Source organism: Ornithorhynchus anatinus, chromosome 1 (assembly GCF_004115215.2).
Source record: "Ornithorhynchus anatinus isolate Pmale09 chromosome 1, mOrnAna1.pri.v4, whole genome shotgun sequence".
Classification (NCBI taxonomy): domain Eukaryota; kingdom Metazoa; phylum Chordata; class Mammalia; order Monotremata; family Ornithorhynchidae; genus Ornithorhynchus; species Ornithorhynchus anatinus.
The window spans coordinates 95,755,745-95,771,182 of NC_041728.1; the positions used below are offsets into that span (position 1 = coordinate 95,755,745).

General features: G+C 52.3%; 1 protein-coding gene across 1 annotated transcript; it reads right to left on the minus strand.

The window, feature by feature from the left end:
- Positions 1-498: 498 nt before the first annotated feature.
- On the minus strand, positions 499-14,339 carry CSTL1 (cystatin like 1). Its single transcript, XM_029069564.2, has 4 exons — positions 14,020-14,339; positions 3,170-3,342; positions 2,414-2,530; positions 499-893 (listed from the first exon to the last, which is right to left on the minus strand). The coding sequence occupies exons 1-4, from the start codon at positions 14,090-14,092 to the stop codon at positions 816-818; spliced, it is 441 nt and encodes a 146-aa protein (XP_028925397.1). The 5' UTR covers positions 14,093-14,339; the 3' UTR covers positions 499-815.
- Between the last annotated feature and the right edge of the window lie 1,099 nt (positions 14,340-15,438).

Here is a 15,438-nt window from a genome sequence, read left to right on the forward strand (position 1 = left end):
CAGAGAAGCACAAAAATGAGATCTGGGGAGGTAGGTTTGGGAATCATCCATGAAAAGTTGGTAATTGACACCATGGGAGAGAATGAGGGGCCTGTGTAGTGAGAGAAGAGGGCAGATAGGAAGAGAACAGGTAAAACAGGTAGACAAGTGGTGTGCTCTAGTGGATAGAGTACAGGCCTGGGAGTCAAAAGGACCTGGCTTTTAATCCTGGCTCTGCCACTTCTCTGCTGTGTGACCTTGGGCAAATCACTCAACCTCTCTGTGACTCTTACCTCATCTGTAAAATGGGGAAATAAGAATGTGAGCCCCCATGTGCGACAAGGGAATGTGTCCAACCTGATTATTTTTTATCTACTCCAGTGCGTAATACAGTGCCTGACTCATAGTAAGCACTTCACAAACACCATAATTATTATTATTAAAATCTGGAAACCTATCTTAAGAAGTTTCAACTTGATGCAGAAGGAGCAGTGGCAGTAGGAGTAGTAGAATTATTTGTAGTAGTAGTAATACTATTTATTTGGCACTTACTTTTTGCAGAACACTGTTTTAAGTGCTGGGAAAAAATCCACAGATGACAATTAGACCCACGTTCCTGGCCCTCAAAGGACTTACAATCTTCGAAGAAGGAAGGGGAGAAGGGATGGGTGACAGACACATGAAGAAAGATGAGCTGTAAATGTTCTGTGGCTGACTCGGAAGGGTCCGGAGGGTCAGTGGAAGACACACCAGGCAGTCAGTGGACAGTGCCGAACCTGGATTGGTTGCATTCTGGAGCCAAAAGTGATCTTTGGTCCTCAAGGCTGAAGGGGATATCACTGGCAATGAAGGAGGAGCACTTCTACTTTCTGGAGCCAGGCAACTACCCAGACTTCAAAGTAGCACTTGAATGTCTGTAAAAAGATACATTTGAGAGTGCAGTACATTTGGGTCATTTGAGTATATTTGGGTCAGCAAGTCTAGTTAACTGGGAGTCAAGGTGAAAGTAGAGCCATCTAGGTGGGGAGTCTGGGCCACCCACAAAACCTGAGCCTCCTTCCCTTTATCGCTTGGCTTCATTTGGCAGTGTGAGAGTTGGGGGTTGTGGGGAGAGTGGCCCTGTTAGATACAAGGGGCACTCTACATATCCCCTCCTCCGCTACCCACTTTGCACCACAAGATAGGCACAAGTGGGCAAGAGTTCTCCCCGGACTCCTCCTCCTTCTCTGAATCGGTAGAGCTTGTGATGAGGCCTGGAAATGTTAAACTGAAACTGATAAAGAAAACTCTTCTTCCCACCCAAACTCTGTCCTCCCTGAGACCTTCCCATCACTGAAGACAATACCACCACTCTCCCAGTTTTATAAATCTGTAATCTTGACTTTATCCTCAAGCCATCTCTTTCATTCAACCCACATATTAGTCTGACACCAAATACTATCTGTTCTTCCTTCACATTAGCTCTAGAATCTGCCCTTTCCTCTGCATCCAAAGTGCTACTCCGCTGATCCAAGCATTTGTATCCCACCTCAAATACTGCTTCAGCCTCCTCACTGACCTCACTGCCTCCAGGATATCCTGACTTCAACTCATACTTCACTCTGCTGCTCAGATCATTTTTCTAAAAATAACATTCTGCATATATCTCTCCACTCCTCAGAAACCTCTAATGGTTGCCTATCCACCTTCATATCACACAGCTCTTTACCATCAGCTTTAAGGTACTCAATCAGCTTTCCCCCTCCTTCCTGACCTCTCATTGAAAGCCTACTAAAACCCAGCTTGCATACTTCACTGTAACATAAACCTACTCACTGTACCTCGATCTCATCTCTCTCTTGGCAGACCCCTTGCTTATATCCTCCCTCTGGCCTGGAGCTCCCACCCCCTTCATAGTCAACAGACCACCACTCTTCCCACCTTCAAAGTTCTACTAAATTCACATCTCCCCTATGAGACCTTCCCTGACTAATCCCTCATTTCCTCACCCCATTTGCCTATCCTTTCCATCGCCTTTTCACTTTAGTCTATACCCCTTAAATATTTTATATCCCCATCCCTATAGCACTTTCATATACGTCCTCATACTCTGCCAGTTCCTCTATCTGTAGTTTATTTTAATATATATCTCCTCCACTAAATTGTAAGCTCTGTGAGAGCAGGGAGCTAGTCTACCAATTATTATATTGTACTTCGTGCAGTGCTCTGCACAAAGTCAGTGGTTTCATCTGCTCCAGCCTACCCAATGTCTAGCAAATCTAGACTTTGCGATGCCAACCTTAAGGGAGCCGGCAACAAGAGCTAACATGAGGGCAGGGATAGGACGAGGGCTAGGCCGAGGCAAGGGGCAAGAGTAGAGGTAGAAACGGGTGGGGGCAGGGGCTGAGATGAGGGAAGGGGCAAGAAAGTAACAAGGAAAGATCCTTTGGTTTACCTGCTTTAAATCCTGATTGGTCTGAAAGTCACAATTGTCCAGACTGGTATGGTCGCTCTTTCTGCAGGTCGTGCGGCCGATCTCCACATCAAGCATGTACTTCAGCCCTTTCACAAGCTAAACAAGGGAGCACACCAAAAAGAAGGGGTGTGTTGGGGGGTCTGAGGTTGTTCATGAGTGGGTGGGGTGGGAAGAGAAGGCTCTGGCATCTTGCCATAACCCTGCCCCACCGCATACCCAACCCCCAGGCAAGTCAGGCTGCATCCAGCAACCGACTCACAGAACCAGTCCGAAGACATCTCCCCCACAGCCCGAGCTTTGGGGATGATGGGGAATGGCCACCTGTCCTCCCTACCATACTGTCCACAGCTCAGGCAAAGCCTGAGCCAAGAGAGGCAGTGTGTCCTGGAAGTCAGAAGGACCTGGGTTCTAAATTTGGCTCTGCCACTTGTCTGTTGCATTACCTTGGGCAAGTCACTTCACTTCTCTGTGCTTCATTTCCCTCATCTGTAAAATGGTAATTAAGACTGTGAGTCCTAGGTGGGACAACGACTGTGTCCAAACAGATTTGCTTGAATCCACCCAGGTCTTAGGACAGTGTCTGGCACATAGTAAGTATTTAAATACAACAATTATTAATTATGGCAAAAGCAATCCCTGAGGGCGGGCTGCAGGGAGAGAATGAACTAACCCTTCCTGTTCCGTTCCCCAAAGGCATCAGATCGGACAGTTCTTCCATCCAACAGACCCTCATACCTGCACCATGGCTCTGTTGACACGAGATTCTTTGAAGAGAAAGATGTCGTTGGAGCAATTGTTGAATTTTTCAACACCGAACCTGGCAGCTTTCAAGACCCCAGGATCGTTGGTCTTTATGACTTTGGGGAATCCAGGCTTCACCACCAAATTCTGACTCCGGGAGCAGAGACCTGATGGGAAAGACACCAACTCAGGGAATCTGCTTAAGTCACCAACTTGGGGAATCTCATGAGCTGAGACGCACTGACAAATCAGTTCCCACCCCCATGTTCTTGGGTTAGAGCCACTTCCAAAGCAAAGCTACAGATGGATTCTGACCAACCCGTTTGGAAGGGGACAAGAGGGAAATGAGAGCCGGGAAAGACTTTCCAGCAATGAAATGGAACTGGGGGGCCAACAGCACCGGGAGATTCCCCCACACTCTCACCAGTCTACATGCCCCTTCTGACATTCTCACTCTAAAGGGCCCCTTCACTAGGAAAATGTAATGCTCTTTTCAAATATGATAAACAACCATGCAAAAGTAAAAGCCGGTGATTCCAGGAGATAATAATAATAACAATAATTATGGTATTTGTTAAGTGTTTACTATGTACCAAGCAACGTTCTAAGCGCTGGGGTAGATACAAGGTAATCAGGCTGTCCCATGTGGGACTCACAATTTTAATTCCCATTTTACAGATGAGGTAACTGAGGCATAGAGAAGTTGTGTCTTTCCCAAGGTCACATAGCAGACAAGTGGCAGATCTGGGATTAGAACCTACATCCTCTGACTTCCAAGCCTGTGCTCTTTCCACTAAACCACACTGCTTCTAGATGGCACCCTGGTCCCTGGCCCCGACCCAAGAAGGAGCAGGCAATGAGATAAAGGACTGATCCCCAGCTGCAGGGAGCAGCGCCCCTTTGCCTCTAGTATAGAACTGGTGAAAAATTAAACCTTTCCCCTGAGATGCTTTGCAGCCACAGCCTGGACTCCTCTCCATCCCCTTGATGCTCACTTCGCAGTTGAGCTGGGCTTTGCACACTGCATAGCCTTAGTGCCACACAGCAGGCTAATGGGGGAGTTGAGATTAGAACTCAGGTCCTCTAGCTCCCAGGACAGTGTTTATATACACAAGGACACACAGTGTTATATATGCCTAAGTACATGGTATATAATAAGCACTTAAATGCAATAAATTGGAGAAGCAGTATGGCCTAATGGATAGAGCACGGGTCTGGAAATCAGAAGTGTCATGGGTTCTAATCCCGGCTCTGCCGCTAGTCTGCTTTGTGACCTTGGATAAGTCACTTCACTTCTCTGGGCCTCAGTTCCCCCATCTGTAAAATGGGGATTAAGACTGTGAGCCCCATGTGGGACAAGGACTGGGTCCAACCCAATTTGCTTGTTTCTACCCCAGCACTTAGTACAGTGCCTGGCACATAGTAAGCACTTAACAACTACCATAATTATTATGTTTAGTGTGGTGCTCTGCACACAGTAAATTCTGAATAAGCACCATTGATTGATTGACTGATTGACTGGCCTGACCTGTTATGTGTTTCCAGAGTCCCCACCCCCTCCTCTTCTCCTGCCCAGGAGGGTCCAAGGGATGCTCTCTCCATTTGGGTCCAGGGGAATTGGGTATGTGGGCTGCTGTCTGAGCGGCCACGCCCCAGCAACCGGGCCATGTTGGCAGGTCAGGGGCAGCGGGGCGGACTGGCCTCAGCACAGGGGTCCGGACCCCCGGGGAGATGGGCAGGGGGCAGGAACCCGAAGCAGCGTGAAGCAGCGTGACTTAGTGGAAAGAGCATGGGGTTGGAAGTCTGAGGTCGTGAGTTCTAATTCCGGCTCTGCCACTCGTCAACAGGGTGACTTTGGGCAAATCACTTAATGATGATGGTAAATGATAAAAGCTTACTATTTGTCAAGCACTGTTCTTGGGCAAGTCACTTAGCTTCTCTGTGCCTCAGTTACCTCATCTGTAAAATAAAGATTAAGATCCGTGAGTGCCACATGGGACAACCTGATTACCTTGTATCTACCCCGGCCCTTGGAACAGTGCTTGGAACAAAGTTCTCTCTGCCTCAGTTTACCTCATCTTTAAAATGGGGATTAAAGACTATGAGCCCCATGTGGGACAACCTGATTACCTTGAGGTACCTGGAGGCATCTACCTCAGAGCTTAGAACAGTGCTTGGCACATAGTAAGCGTTTATTATTACCCGAGAGGGCCGCGGTGGGCACAGATTGGCCACCTTCCGGCCGGAGCCGGGCTGGGCGTCGAGGGGATGCCCGGGGTAGGGCAAGATCGCACATCCAGGGCCCGGTCCCCCGGCAACCCTGCAGACGGCCGTGTCCGGAGCCTCCAGGACCGGCCCGGCCCAAGGCCAGTTAGTCCAGGGCCAGCGGGCCCAGGGCCAGCAAGGGCAACAGGGGGAGTCGCCCTGCTTGTCCAGGCCCGACTCCTCCATGCCCCCCGCACCGCCCCCCACCCCTCCACCCCCGCACCCGCCGTGCGTTCATTCGGTCATTCGATCCTACTGATCGAGCGCTTACTGGGTGCGAAGCACTGTGCTAAGCGCTGGGGAGAGGAGAACCTAACAACAGACACATTCCCTGCCCACAACGAGTTCCCAGCCACGTCCCCCTGCCTTCCCGTCCCGCCCTCCCGGTCCTCTCCCCAGTCACCCCGAGGAGCGGAGCTCACCTCCTCCAGGAGGCCTTCCCAGCTCCCCCTCCCCATCGCCCAGACCCGCTTCCTTTGCTCTACCCCCTTCCCTCCCCACAGCACTTCTGTATATATGTGCATAATTATAATTACAATCTATTTTATTTTATTAATGATGTGCCTATGTCTATAAGTCTATTTATTTATAATGATGCTACTGAGGCCTGTTTACTTGTTTTGATGTCTGTCTCCCCCCTTCTGAACTGTGAGCCCGTTGTGGGCAGGGATTGTCTCTGTTGCTGAATTGTACTTTCCAGGCGCTTAGTACAGTGCTGTGCCCAGAGCTCAATAAATACGGTCGAATGAATGAATGATTCGGAGCCCCCAGGGGGGGAGTCCCGAGGACCCGACAACCCAGCGTGGCTCAGTGGAAAGAGCCCGGGCTTGGGAGTTAGAGATCATGGGCTCGAATCCCGACTCTACCACTCGTCAGCTGTGTGACTGTGGGCAAGTCACTTCACTTCTCTGTGCCTCAGTTCCCTCATCCGTAAAATGGGGATTAAGAGTGTGAGCCTCACGTGGGACAACCTGATGACCCTGTGTCTACCCCAGCGCTTAGAACAGTGCTCTGCACATAGTAAGCGCTTAACAAATACCAACATTATTATTATTATTATTAACCCTTGTCCCTCCTTCCTCGGCCCCTGCTCCGCCGCCGCAGCGGTCTAACGGCCCCTGGACTCACATCCGGCTCCGCCTCCGGCCCAATGAGTCCCCCTGCCTCCCACCCGGACACCTGGCTACCGGCACCAGTCCGGTCCAACCCAGTCCTAGTTCAGCAACACCCCACCCTAGAAACCCCCCAGCTCCAATCCAGCCCAGTCTTGTCCAGCCAAGCCCTAGTCCAGCAATGCCCGCTTCAGTCCAGTCCAGTGCAGCCCTGGCAGAGCAACCCCTAGCTCCAACCCAGCTCATTCCCGTCCAGCCCAGTCCTAGTCCAGCAACGCCCAGCTTCATTTCAGTCCAGTGCAGCCCTAGTATAGCAACCATCCAGCTCCAGCCCAGCCCAGTCCAGCCCCAGCCTAGTAACCCACCAGCTCCAGCCCAGCCCAGTCCAGCCCCAGCCTAGTAACCCACCAGCTCCAGCCCAGCCCAGTCCAGCCCAGCCCTAGCCTAGCAACCCACCAGCTCCAGTCCATCCCAGTTCAGCCCAGCCCAGTCCTGTCCAGCCCAGCCCAGTCCTGTCCAGCCCAGCCCTAGCAACACTCCAGCTCCAATCCACTCCAGTCCCAGCCCAACAACACCCCAGCTTCAGTCCAAACCAGCCCAGCCCAACTCAGCCCCAATCCCAGCCCCCTCAGACTCAGCCCCAGCCTAACAATCCCACAGCCCCAAACCCAGCCTAATGATCCCCCAGCCCAGCTCAGTCCCAACTCAGCCCAGCCTAGCTCAGCCCCAGCCTCAGCCCCAGACAGGCTAGCCCAGCTCAGCCCAGACCAGCCCAGCTCCAGCCTAAACCCAGTTCATTTCCAGCCCAGACCAGCTCAGCCCAGTCCTACTCAACCCTAGCTCCAGCCAAAATGAGCCCCACCTCCAGTCCAGCAAGCCCCCAGCCCAGCCCACTCCAGCTCAGTCCAGCTCAACTCCAACCCAGCTCCGGCCCCAACCCAGGCCTTGTCCATTCCAGCCCAGTCCAGCCCAGCCCATCTCAGCCCCAGCCCCAGCTAGATGAACCCAGTCCAGTTCAGCCGAGCCCCAGGTGAGCTCAGTTCCAGCCCAGCCTAGCCCAGCCCAGCCCATCACAGCACAGCTCAGCCTGGGCTCAATAAGCCTCAGCCCAGCCCATCCCAGCTCCAGCCCAACTCAGCCCCAGTTCCAGCAAGCCCCAACCCAGCTTAGCCCCAGTTCCAGCCCAGTCCATCCTAACCCAGTCCAGTCCAGCCCAGCCAAATAGCCCCCAACCTAGACCACCTCAGCCCCAGCTGCAGCCTTAACTCTAGTCTGGCCCCAGACCACTCCAGCCTAGCTCCAGCTCCAGCCCAGCCCAGAGACCCAAAAGTGCAGGCCATCTCTCCTGTGATGTTATACTATGACTGAACCTGCCTGGATGGACATTCCCTCCTCTCCCTGCCTCCTGAACCCGGATCCCAGGAAGCCATGTCAAGAATCAGTGCCCTGGCCACCCTGGGGAAGGAGAGAGTGACCAGCATCCTATTCCTGGAGAGCTGTGTCTAGCATTGAAAATTCATTCATTCATTCATTAAATAGTATTTATTGAGCGCTTACTATGTGCAGAGCACTGAACTAAGTGCTTGGAATGAACAAGTAAGCAACAGATAGAGACAATCCCTGCCGTTTGACAGGCTTACAGTCTAATCGGGGGAGACGGACAGACGAGAACGATGGCAATAAATAGAGTCAAGGGGAAGAACATCTCGTAAAAACAATGGCAACTAAATAGAATCAAGGCGATGTACATTTCATTAACAAAATAAATAGGGTAATGAAAATATATACAGTTGAGCAGATGAGTACAGTGCTGAGGGGATGGGAAGGGAGAGGGGGAGGAGCAGAGGGAAATGGGGGGAAAAGAGGGTTAAGCTGCGGAGAGGTGAAGGGGGGTGGTAGAGGGAGTAGAGGGAGAAGAGGAGCTCAGTCTGGGAAGGCCTCTTGGAGGAGGTGAGTTTTAAGTAGGGTTTTGAAGAGGGGAAGAGAATCAGTTTGGCGGAGGTGAGGAGGGAGGGCGTTCCAGGACCGCAGGAGGACGTGGCCCAGGGGTCGACGGCGGGATAGGCGAGACCGAGGGATGGTGACGAGGTGGGCGGCAGAGGAGCGGAGCGTGCAGGGTGGGCAGTAGAAAGAGAGAAGGGAGGAGAGGTAGGAAGGGGCAAGGTGATGGAGAGCCTTGAAGCCTAGAGTGAGGAGTTTTTGTTTGGAGCGGAGGTTGATAGGCAACCACTGGAGGTGTTTAAGAAGGGGAGTGACATGCCCAGATCGTTTCTGCAGGAAGATGAGCCGGGCAGCGGAGTGAAGAATAGACTGGAGCGGGGCAGGAGAGGAAGAAGGGAGATCAGCGTGGCTCAGTGGAAAGAGCACGGGCTTTGGAGTCGGAGGTCATGGGTTCAAATCCCGGCTCGGCCATTTGTCAGCTGTGTGACTTTGGGCAAGTCACTTAACTTCTCGGTGCCTCAGTTACCTCATCTGTAAAATGGGGATTAAGACTGTGAGCCCCACGTGGGACAACCTGATTCCCTTGTGTCTACCCCAGCGCTTAGAACAGTGCTCGGCGCATAGTAAGCGCTTAACAAATACCAACATTATTATTATTATTATAGATCAGAGAGAAGGCTGACACAGTAGTCTAGCTGGGATATAACGAGAGCCCATAGCAGTAAGGTAGCCATTTGGGTGGAGAGGAAAGGGAGGATCTTGGCGATATTGTAAAGGTGAAACCGGCAGGTCTCGGTAACGGATAGGATGCGTGGGGTGAACGAGAGAGACGAGTCAAGGATGGCACCGAGATTGCGGGCCTGAGAGACGGGAAGGATGGTCATGCCATCCAAGGTGATAGGGAAGTCTGGGAGAGGACCGGGTTTGGGAGGGAAGATGAGGAGCTCAGTCTTGCTCATGTTGAGTTTTAGGTGGCGGGCCGACATTCAGGTGGAGACATCCCGGAGGCAGGAGGAGATGCGAGCCCGAAGGGAGGGGGAGAGGACGGGGCGGAGATGTAGCTCCGTGTGTCATCTGCGTAGAGATGTTAGTCAAAGCCATGAGAGCGAATGAGTTCACCAAGGGAGCGAGTGTAAATGGAGAACAGAAGAGGGCCAAGAACTGACCCTTGAGGAACTCCAACAGTTAAAGGATGGGAGGGGAAGGAGGCGCCAGTGAAGGAGACCGTGAATGACCGGCCAGAGATGTTAGAGGAGAACCAGGAGAGGACGGAGTCCGTGAAGCCAAGGTGAGATAAGGTATGGAGGAGGTGGGGATGGTTGACAGTGTCAAAGGCAGCAGAGAGGTCAAGGAGGATTAGAATGGAGTAGGAGCCATTGGATTTGCAAGAAGGAGGTCACGGGTGACCTTAGAGAGAGCAGTCTCGGTAGAGTGGAGGGGACGGAAGCCAGATCGGAGGGGGTCTAGGAGAGAATGGGAGTTAAGGAATTCTAAGCATCGATTGTAGACGACTTGTTCTAGGATTTTGGAAAGGAAGGGTAGTAGGGAGATAGGGCGATAACTGGAGGGGGAAGTGGGGTCAAGAGCGGGTTTTTTTAGGATGGGGGAGATGTGGGCATGTTTGAAGGCAGAGGGGAAGGAGCCATTGGAGACTGAGTGGTTAAAAATAGAAGTTAAGGAAGGGAGGAGGGCAGCGGCGATGGTTTTAATAAGGTGAGAGGGAATGGGGTCCGAGGCGCAGGTGGAGGGGGTGGCACTTGCAAGGAGGGAGGAGATCTCCTCTGAGGATACTGCAGGGAAGGATGGAAAAGTAGGGGAGAGGGTTGGTGGGGGGGAGGGGAGAGGCGGAGAGGTGACTTTGGGGAGCTCAGACCTGATTGTGTTGATTTTCGTGAGGAAATAGGTGGCCAGATCATTGGGGGTGAGAGATGGGGGAGGGGGAGGAACAGGGGGCCTAAGGAGAGAGTTAGAGGTCCGGAACAATTGGCGGGGGTGACGGGCATGGGTGTAGATGAGGGAGGAGAAGAAGTTTTGCCTGGCAGAGGAGAGGACAGAGTTAAGGCAGGAAAGGATAAATTTGAAGTGTGTGAGGTCGGCTTGGTGCTGGGACTTTCGCCAGCAGCGCTCAGCAGCTCGAGCATAGGAGCGTAGGAGGCAGACAGAGGAGGTGATCCAGGGCTGTGGGTTAGTGGAGCGAGAGCGGCGGACGGAAAGGGGGGCGAGAGAGTCGAGATGAGTAGAGAGGGTGGAGTTGAGAGCGGAGACCTGATCGTCGAGAGTGGGAAGTGAGGACAGAGTGGCAAGGTGAGGAGAGATGCTTTTGGAAAGACGGATGGGATCGAGAGAGCGGAGGTCTCTGTGGGGCAGTAGCGAAGATTTGCAGGGGGAGGGAGTGTGCGAGATGAGGCAGGTGAGAAGGTTATGATCAGAGAGAGGGATTTCAGAGTCGGTGAGAGAGGAGATAGTGCAGCGGTAGGGGATGACGAGATCGAGGGTGTGACCGAGTCGGTGAATGGGCGTGGAATGGTGGAGGAGGAGGTAAGCAGAGTCGAAGAGGGATAGCAGGCGGGCGGCATAGGAGTCATCGGGTACATCCATATGGATGTTGAAGTCTCCGAGGATCAGAGTGGGCAGAGAGAAGGAGAGAAGGAAGGTGAGAAAGGGGTCAAGGTGGTTGAACAAGTCGGAGGTGGGACCGGGAGGGCAGTAGATGACAGCGACAAGTATCTGGAGGGGGTGGTAGAGGCGAATGATATGGGCTTCGAAGGAGGGGAAGGAGAGGGAGTGGGGGGGGGGAGGGATAGTGCGGAAGCGGCAACGGGGCGAGAGGAGGAAGCCGACGCCTCCTCCCTTACCGGTGAGTCTGGGGGAGTGGGAGAAGGAGAGGCCTCTGCCAGAGAGAGCAGCGGCGGAGACCGTGTCTTCGGGAGTGAGCCACGTTTCTGAAAGGGCGAGGAGGAGGAGAGAGCGGGAGAGGAAAAGGTCATGGACGAAAGGTAGCTTACCTGTAATAGAGCGGGGGTTCCAGAGGCCACACTTGAAAGTAGCTGTGGGTGCAAGGGGGGGAAGGGGGAAAGGGCGGGGGGAGGGGAGGGTTTGGATGGGAAGGAGTTGGCGGGGCCCTGGACAGGGAGAGGGGGATGAGGGGTAGCGGTGGGACAGGAGGACTGGGATGGGGCATGGGGGGGGAGGAGAGAAGGGGGGAGGGGGTGAGGAGGGGGTTTGGTGGGGGGGAGGGGAGAGGGAGGGGGAAGAGGGGTAGCGCTGGTAAAGTGGGGTTCTATGGCGGGGGAGGGGAGGGGAGAGGAGACAGAGGAGAGAGCGGGAAAGAGCTGAGCGAGAGAGGGGAAGGGGAAGAGGAGGATAGGAAGGGGCGGGGGGGGAGGAGGGACATGGTGAGGGCAGACAGGTGGGTGGCAGCACTGACAACGATAAACAGTAACAAACGAAATCGGTAATATAGCAACATGTTACAGTATGATACAATACAGTAGTGTTAATAAGCAGGCGATGACCAGGGTCGGGGGTAGGCTCCATTAAGGGCCGACCTGATCAAACTCAAAGTCAGGCGGCTGGTGAGGCCAGAGAGGTGGGTGGCAGCATTGATGACAGTAAACAATAACAAGCAAATCTGTGGGGCTGGGCTGGTAGGAGATTAGGCCAGTTAGGGAAAGGGCTGGGCTGGGACCTGAAGCCTGAGTATTGGGGCCTGGAGCCCAAACTGGAGCCTCCAAGAAAAGCGACAGGTTCAGAGGAGTCATTGGGTGGTGGAAAGCCTAAGTCAGGGTTCATGGGGTTGGACCAGTGGCCACAGGAACCTCTGAAGTGGTGGGTTGAGGGACAGACTGCCCAGCCTGCCTGAAATAGCTCCATGTAGTTCTTTAAGGTTTTGCAACTCTTACAGCTAACAGAGCAGGTTGGGGTGGGGGTGGAGGGGCTTGGTGGGAGGGTCAGTGTGAGGGGGCAGTATATCATAGCCAAAGGGTTCCCACTCACAGGCCTATGCCAAGGGGCAGGAGGCCACAATGGCCAACGGCTCTGAGGACTGGTGGCCTGTCCTCCTCCCAAGCTTCCAGGTTCCTAGCCCTGCCTATGGTTTCATAGGGATCTGAGCCAGTTCCCAGATCCCCAGCAGTATAGCTTTCTCACAGAGCTGCCTCCACATTGCCCAGGGGTAAGGCTTGTTGTGAACACACCAATCTACACAGAACTTGCCTGATTTGAAACTTCCTCCCTGATCCCCTCTTTCGACCTGGCTTTCCTCTGGACCACCCACCTCCCACACCCGAGTGAATCATCTGAAGTCATGTAATACTGTGGGCAGTTGGCTTTCTCATGCTTTAAAATGTGTGTAGGAGACCTACAACCATCTCAGCTACTCCACTAGGTAGAGGCCTGTGGAGTCTGCCTTCCTCTCCTAACTTGCCACCACCCCCTAGAAGTAAAGTGGCCTAGTAGAAAGAACACAGATCTAGGAGTCAGATGACCTGGGTTCCAATCCTGGCTCTGCCATTTCCTTGCTGTGTGGCCTTAGGCAAGTCACTTCACTTCTCTGTGCCTCATTTCTGTTCTTCCTCCTTAGACTTCGAACTCCATGTGGCACTAGGAACTGTGTCTGACCTAATTAACGTGTACCTACCCCAGCACTTAGAACAGGGTTTGACACATAGTAAACACTTAAATACCATAAACAAAAACAAAACCCAGGAGTTAGAGATCTCTGGCGAAGACGGACGGCTAATCTAAAAACACTTCTAGGAAACAGACAAGCAGCAGCTCCTCTCTGTCGGGTTGAAGGAGAAAAGATGAAAACAACCACATTGTTAGAGAGCAGCTGCCCCACACTATCAGGCTGTGGGAGTAATATAATAGCCTCACATACAGGCAAGGAAGAAGATGAGCTGGATAGATTTATTTCTTGGCTACTAGAGTCTGGGTCAGGCACAGAAAGTCTCAAAGGACACATTCTGTTCTTGTCCAGCAACCCACATATAAAGCTGCCTAACTGGGAGACCTGTTACAAGAACCGGTGCCTTTAGAAGTTGTTTGCCTCAAAAGGAAACCGCAACTATTTACACCAACAGTCAAGTCGTCCAACCTGCAATTCCCTCCAGCAATGCTTCTGTGTTCTGCTTCCCGGCATATTTCAAGCGAATCTCCACTGATCGGGGGAAGGAAGATAGCATAGCCCAGAATTAGAAGGGAGTTAGACTCACTAGTGGGTCAGATCCAGGCTTAACACTGACTGTCCTGTCCTTGGATTGGTCAGGGGGATCTAACAGGAGTTGCTGTTTCAGGAATACATGCTTCAGAGAGAAAGAGGAAAATCTTGGAGCTTTTTCCAGGGGTGGAAAGCTAGGAGTTCTCCTGGAGAAGTGACAAGGGAAGTTGAGTTCTCCTGCAGAAGCAACGAGGGAAGTTTGAGTCAGGCACCTGCAGAAGAACCCCAGACCCTTCTTTCTGTTCAGCTGAGGGAGGCAGAGACCAACCCAGAAAGGGTAGTGGGAGAGCCCCGGTGGATCTTACCATTGGGAGCCCTGGTCAGGTCCACCGACGTTATTAAATAATGGAAGATGATCCAGCCCCAGGGAGACACCATCCCAGCCACTGGAGGAGAAGCCAAGATGAAGCTGGCTGGTTGCAGTCAGACAGATCCCTGTGAACAGCTTCAGCGGAAGGGGCCAGGGAGGGACCCGAGGTTCCTCATTGGCCAATACGAAAACCCACCCGTGGCCCACAGCTCTGATATTTAACTCTACATCAGCGTGAACCTTGCACTAACCCCTTCCAGTGACAGTTTGGACTTTCTTTGCTGAGTCATTTTGAGCAGTTGCTCTTTCTCAATGGTGGGGACCCTCCTCCAGGTGGGCGGGCTAGACCCCAGAGAAATACACCACTCCCTCAGTGGGACTGTTCAGAGACAACCAAATGCCAACCCCGTGCTGCAGGAAGTGGAAATGGAACTGAAACTGGCACATCTGAGGTTCCCCTTGAGATACAGGAACGCAGTCTGAGGTGGGTGGGAAAGAGGAAGGGGGAGACTCATACACATTGACTCTGGGCAGAAAGCTGTAAAATGCAAGCTTTTCCTCTAGGCTGAGCTACTTGCAGGCAGGGATCGTGCCTATCAATTCTATAGTATTCTGCCAAAGGCTTAGTACAATGCTCGTCCCACAGTAGGTGCTCAGTAAATACTATTGATTATCATTATTGTCATTATAATTATTATTATTGTTGAGCACTTATTCTGTGTAAACTGTTCTGAGTGCCAGGGTAAATGCAAGTTTAATCAGGTTGGACACAGTCCCTCTCCCACATGAAGAAAGAAATTGACCAGAAAGAAAATCAATCGTATTTACTGAGTACGTGCTGTGTACATAGCACTGTACTAGGCACTTGGGAGAGTATAACAGAGTTGGCAAGCTTGTTCCCTGCCCACAGAGGCTTACAGTCTAGAGGGAAAATGACTCACTGAGGCTAGTTATCAGAGACTCCCACTCACCAAACTCTGCACCATCAAACCCCTGATGGGGCAAGATGGAAGCTATTTCCGCTCCCCACGTTGACTCTCTGCAGCAGCAACAGAGCAAAAGGATCCTAGTGGAAGACGAGATATAGTCTCTGCTGACTCTGGAAACCTGAGTGGCAAAACCCCTCACTGAGAGGTTATTTTCCCCATCCGACCTCCTAAAGCTGAGCATCATTCTGGAGCCCTGCATGGCATCAGTCATGCCAGACTCCACCGGCTTCAGGAATCTTCCCAGATGATCCAATGCCCAGAAGTTAAAAGTGAGAAAGAGTATGTGTGAATATACAAACAAATGGATAATTCAGTTGGAACAAATAATCAAGGAGATAAATGTAGAGTAGTGTTTGTTGGCAGCTGAAAACTTGAAAACTGAAAATCTATGTGTCAAGCTCTTCCCAATGAAAAAGTGCACCCAG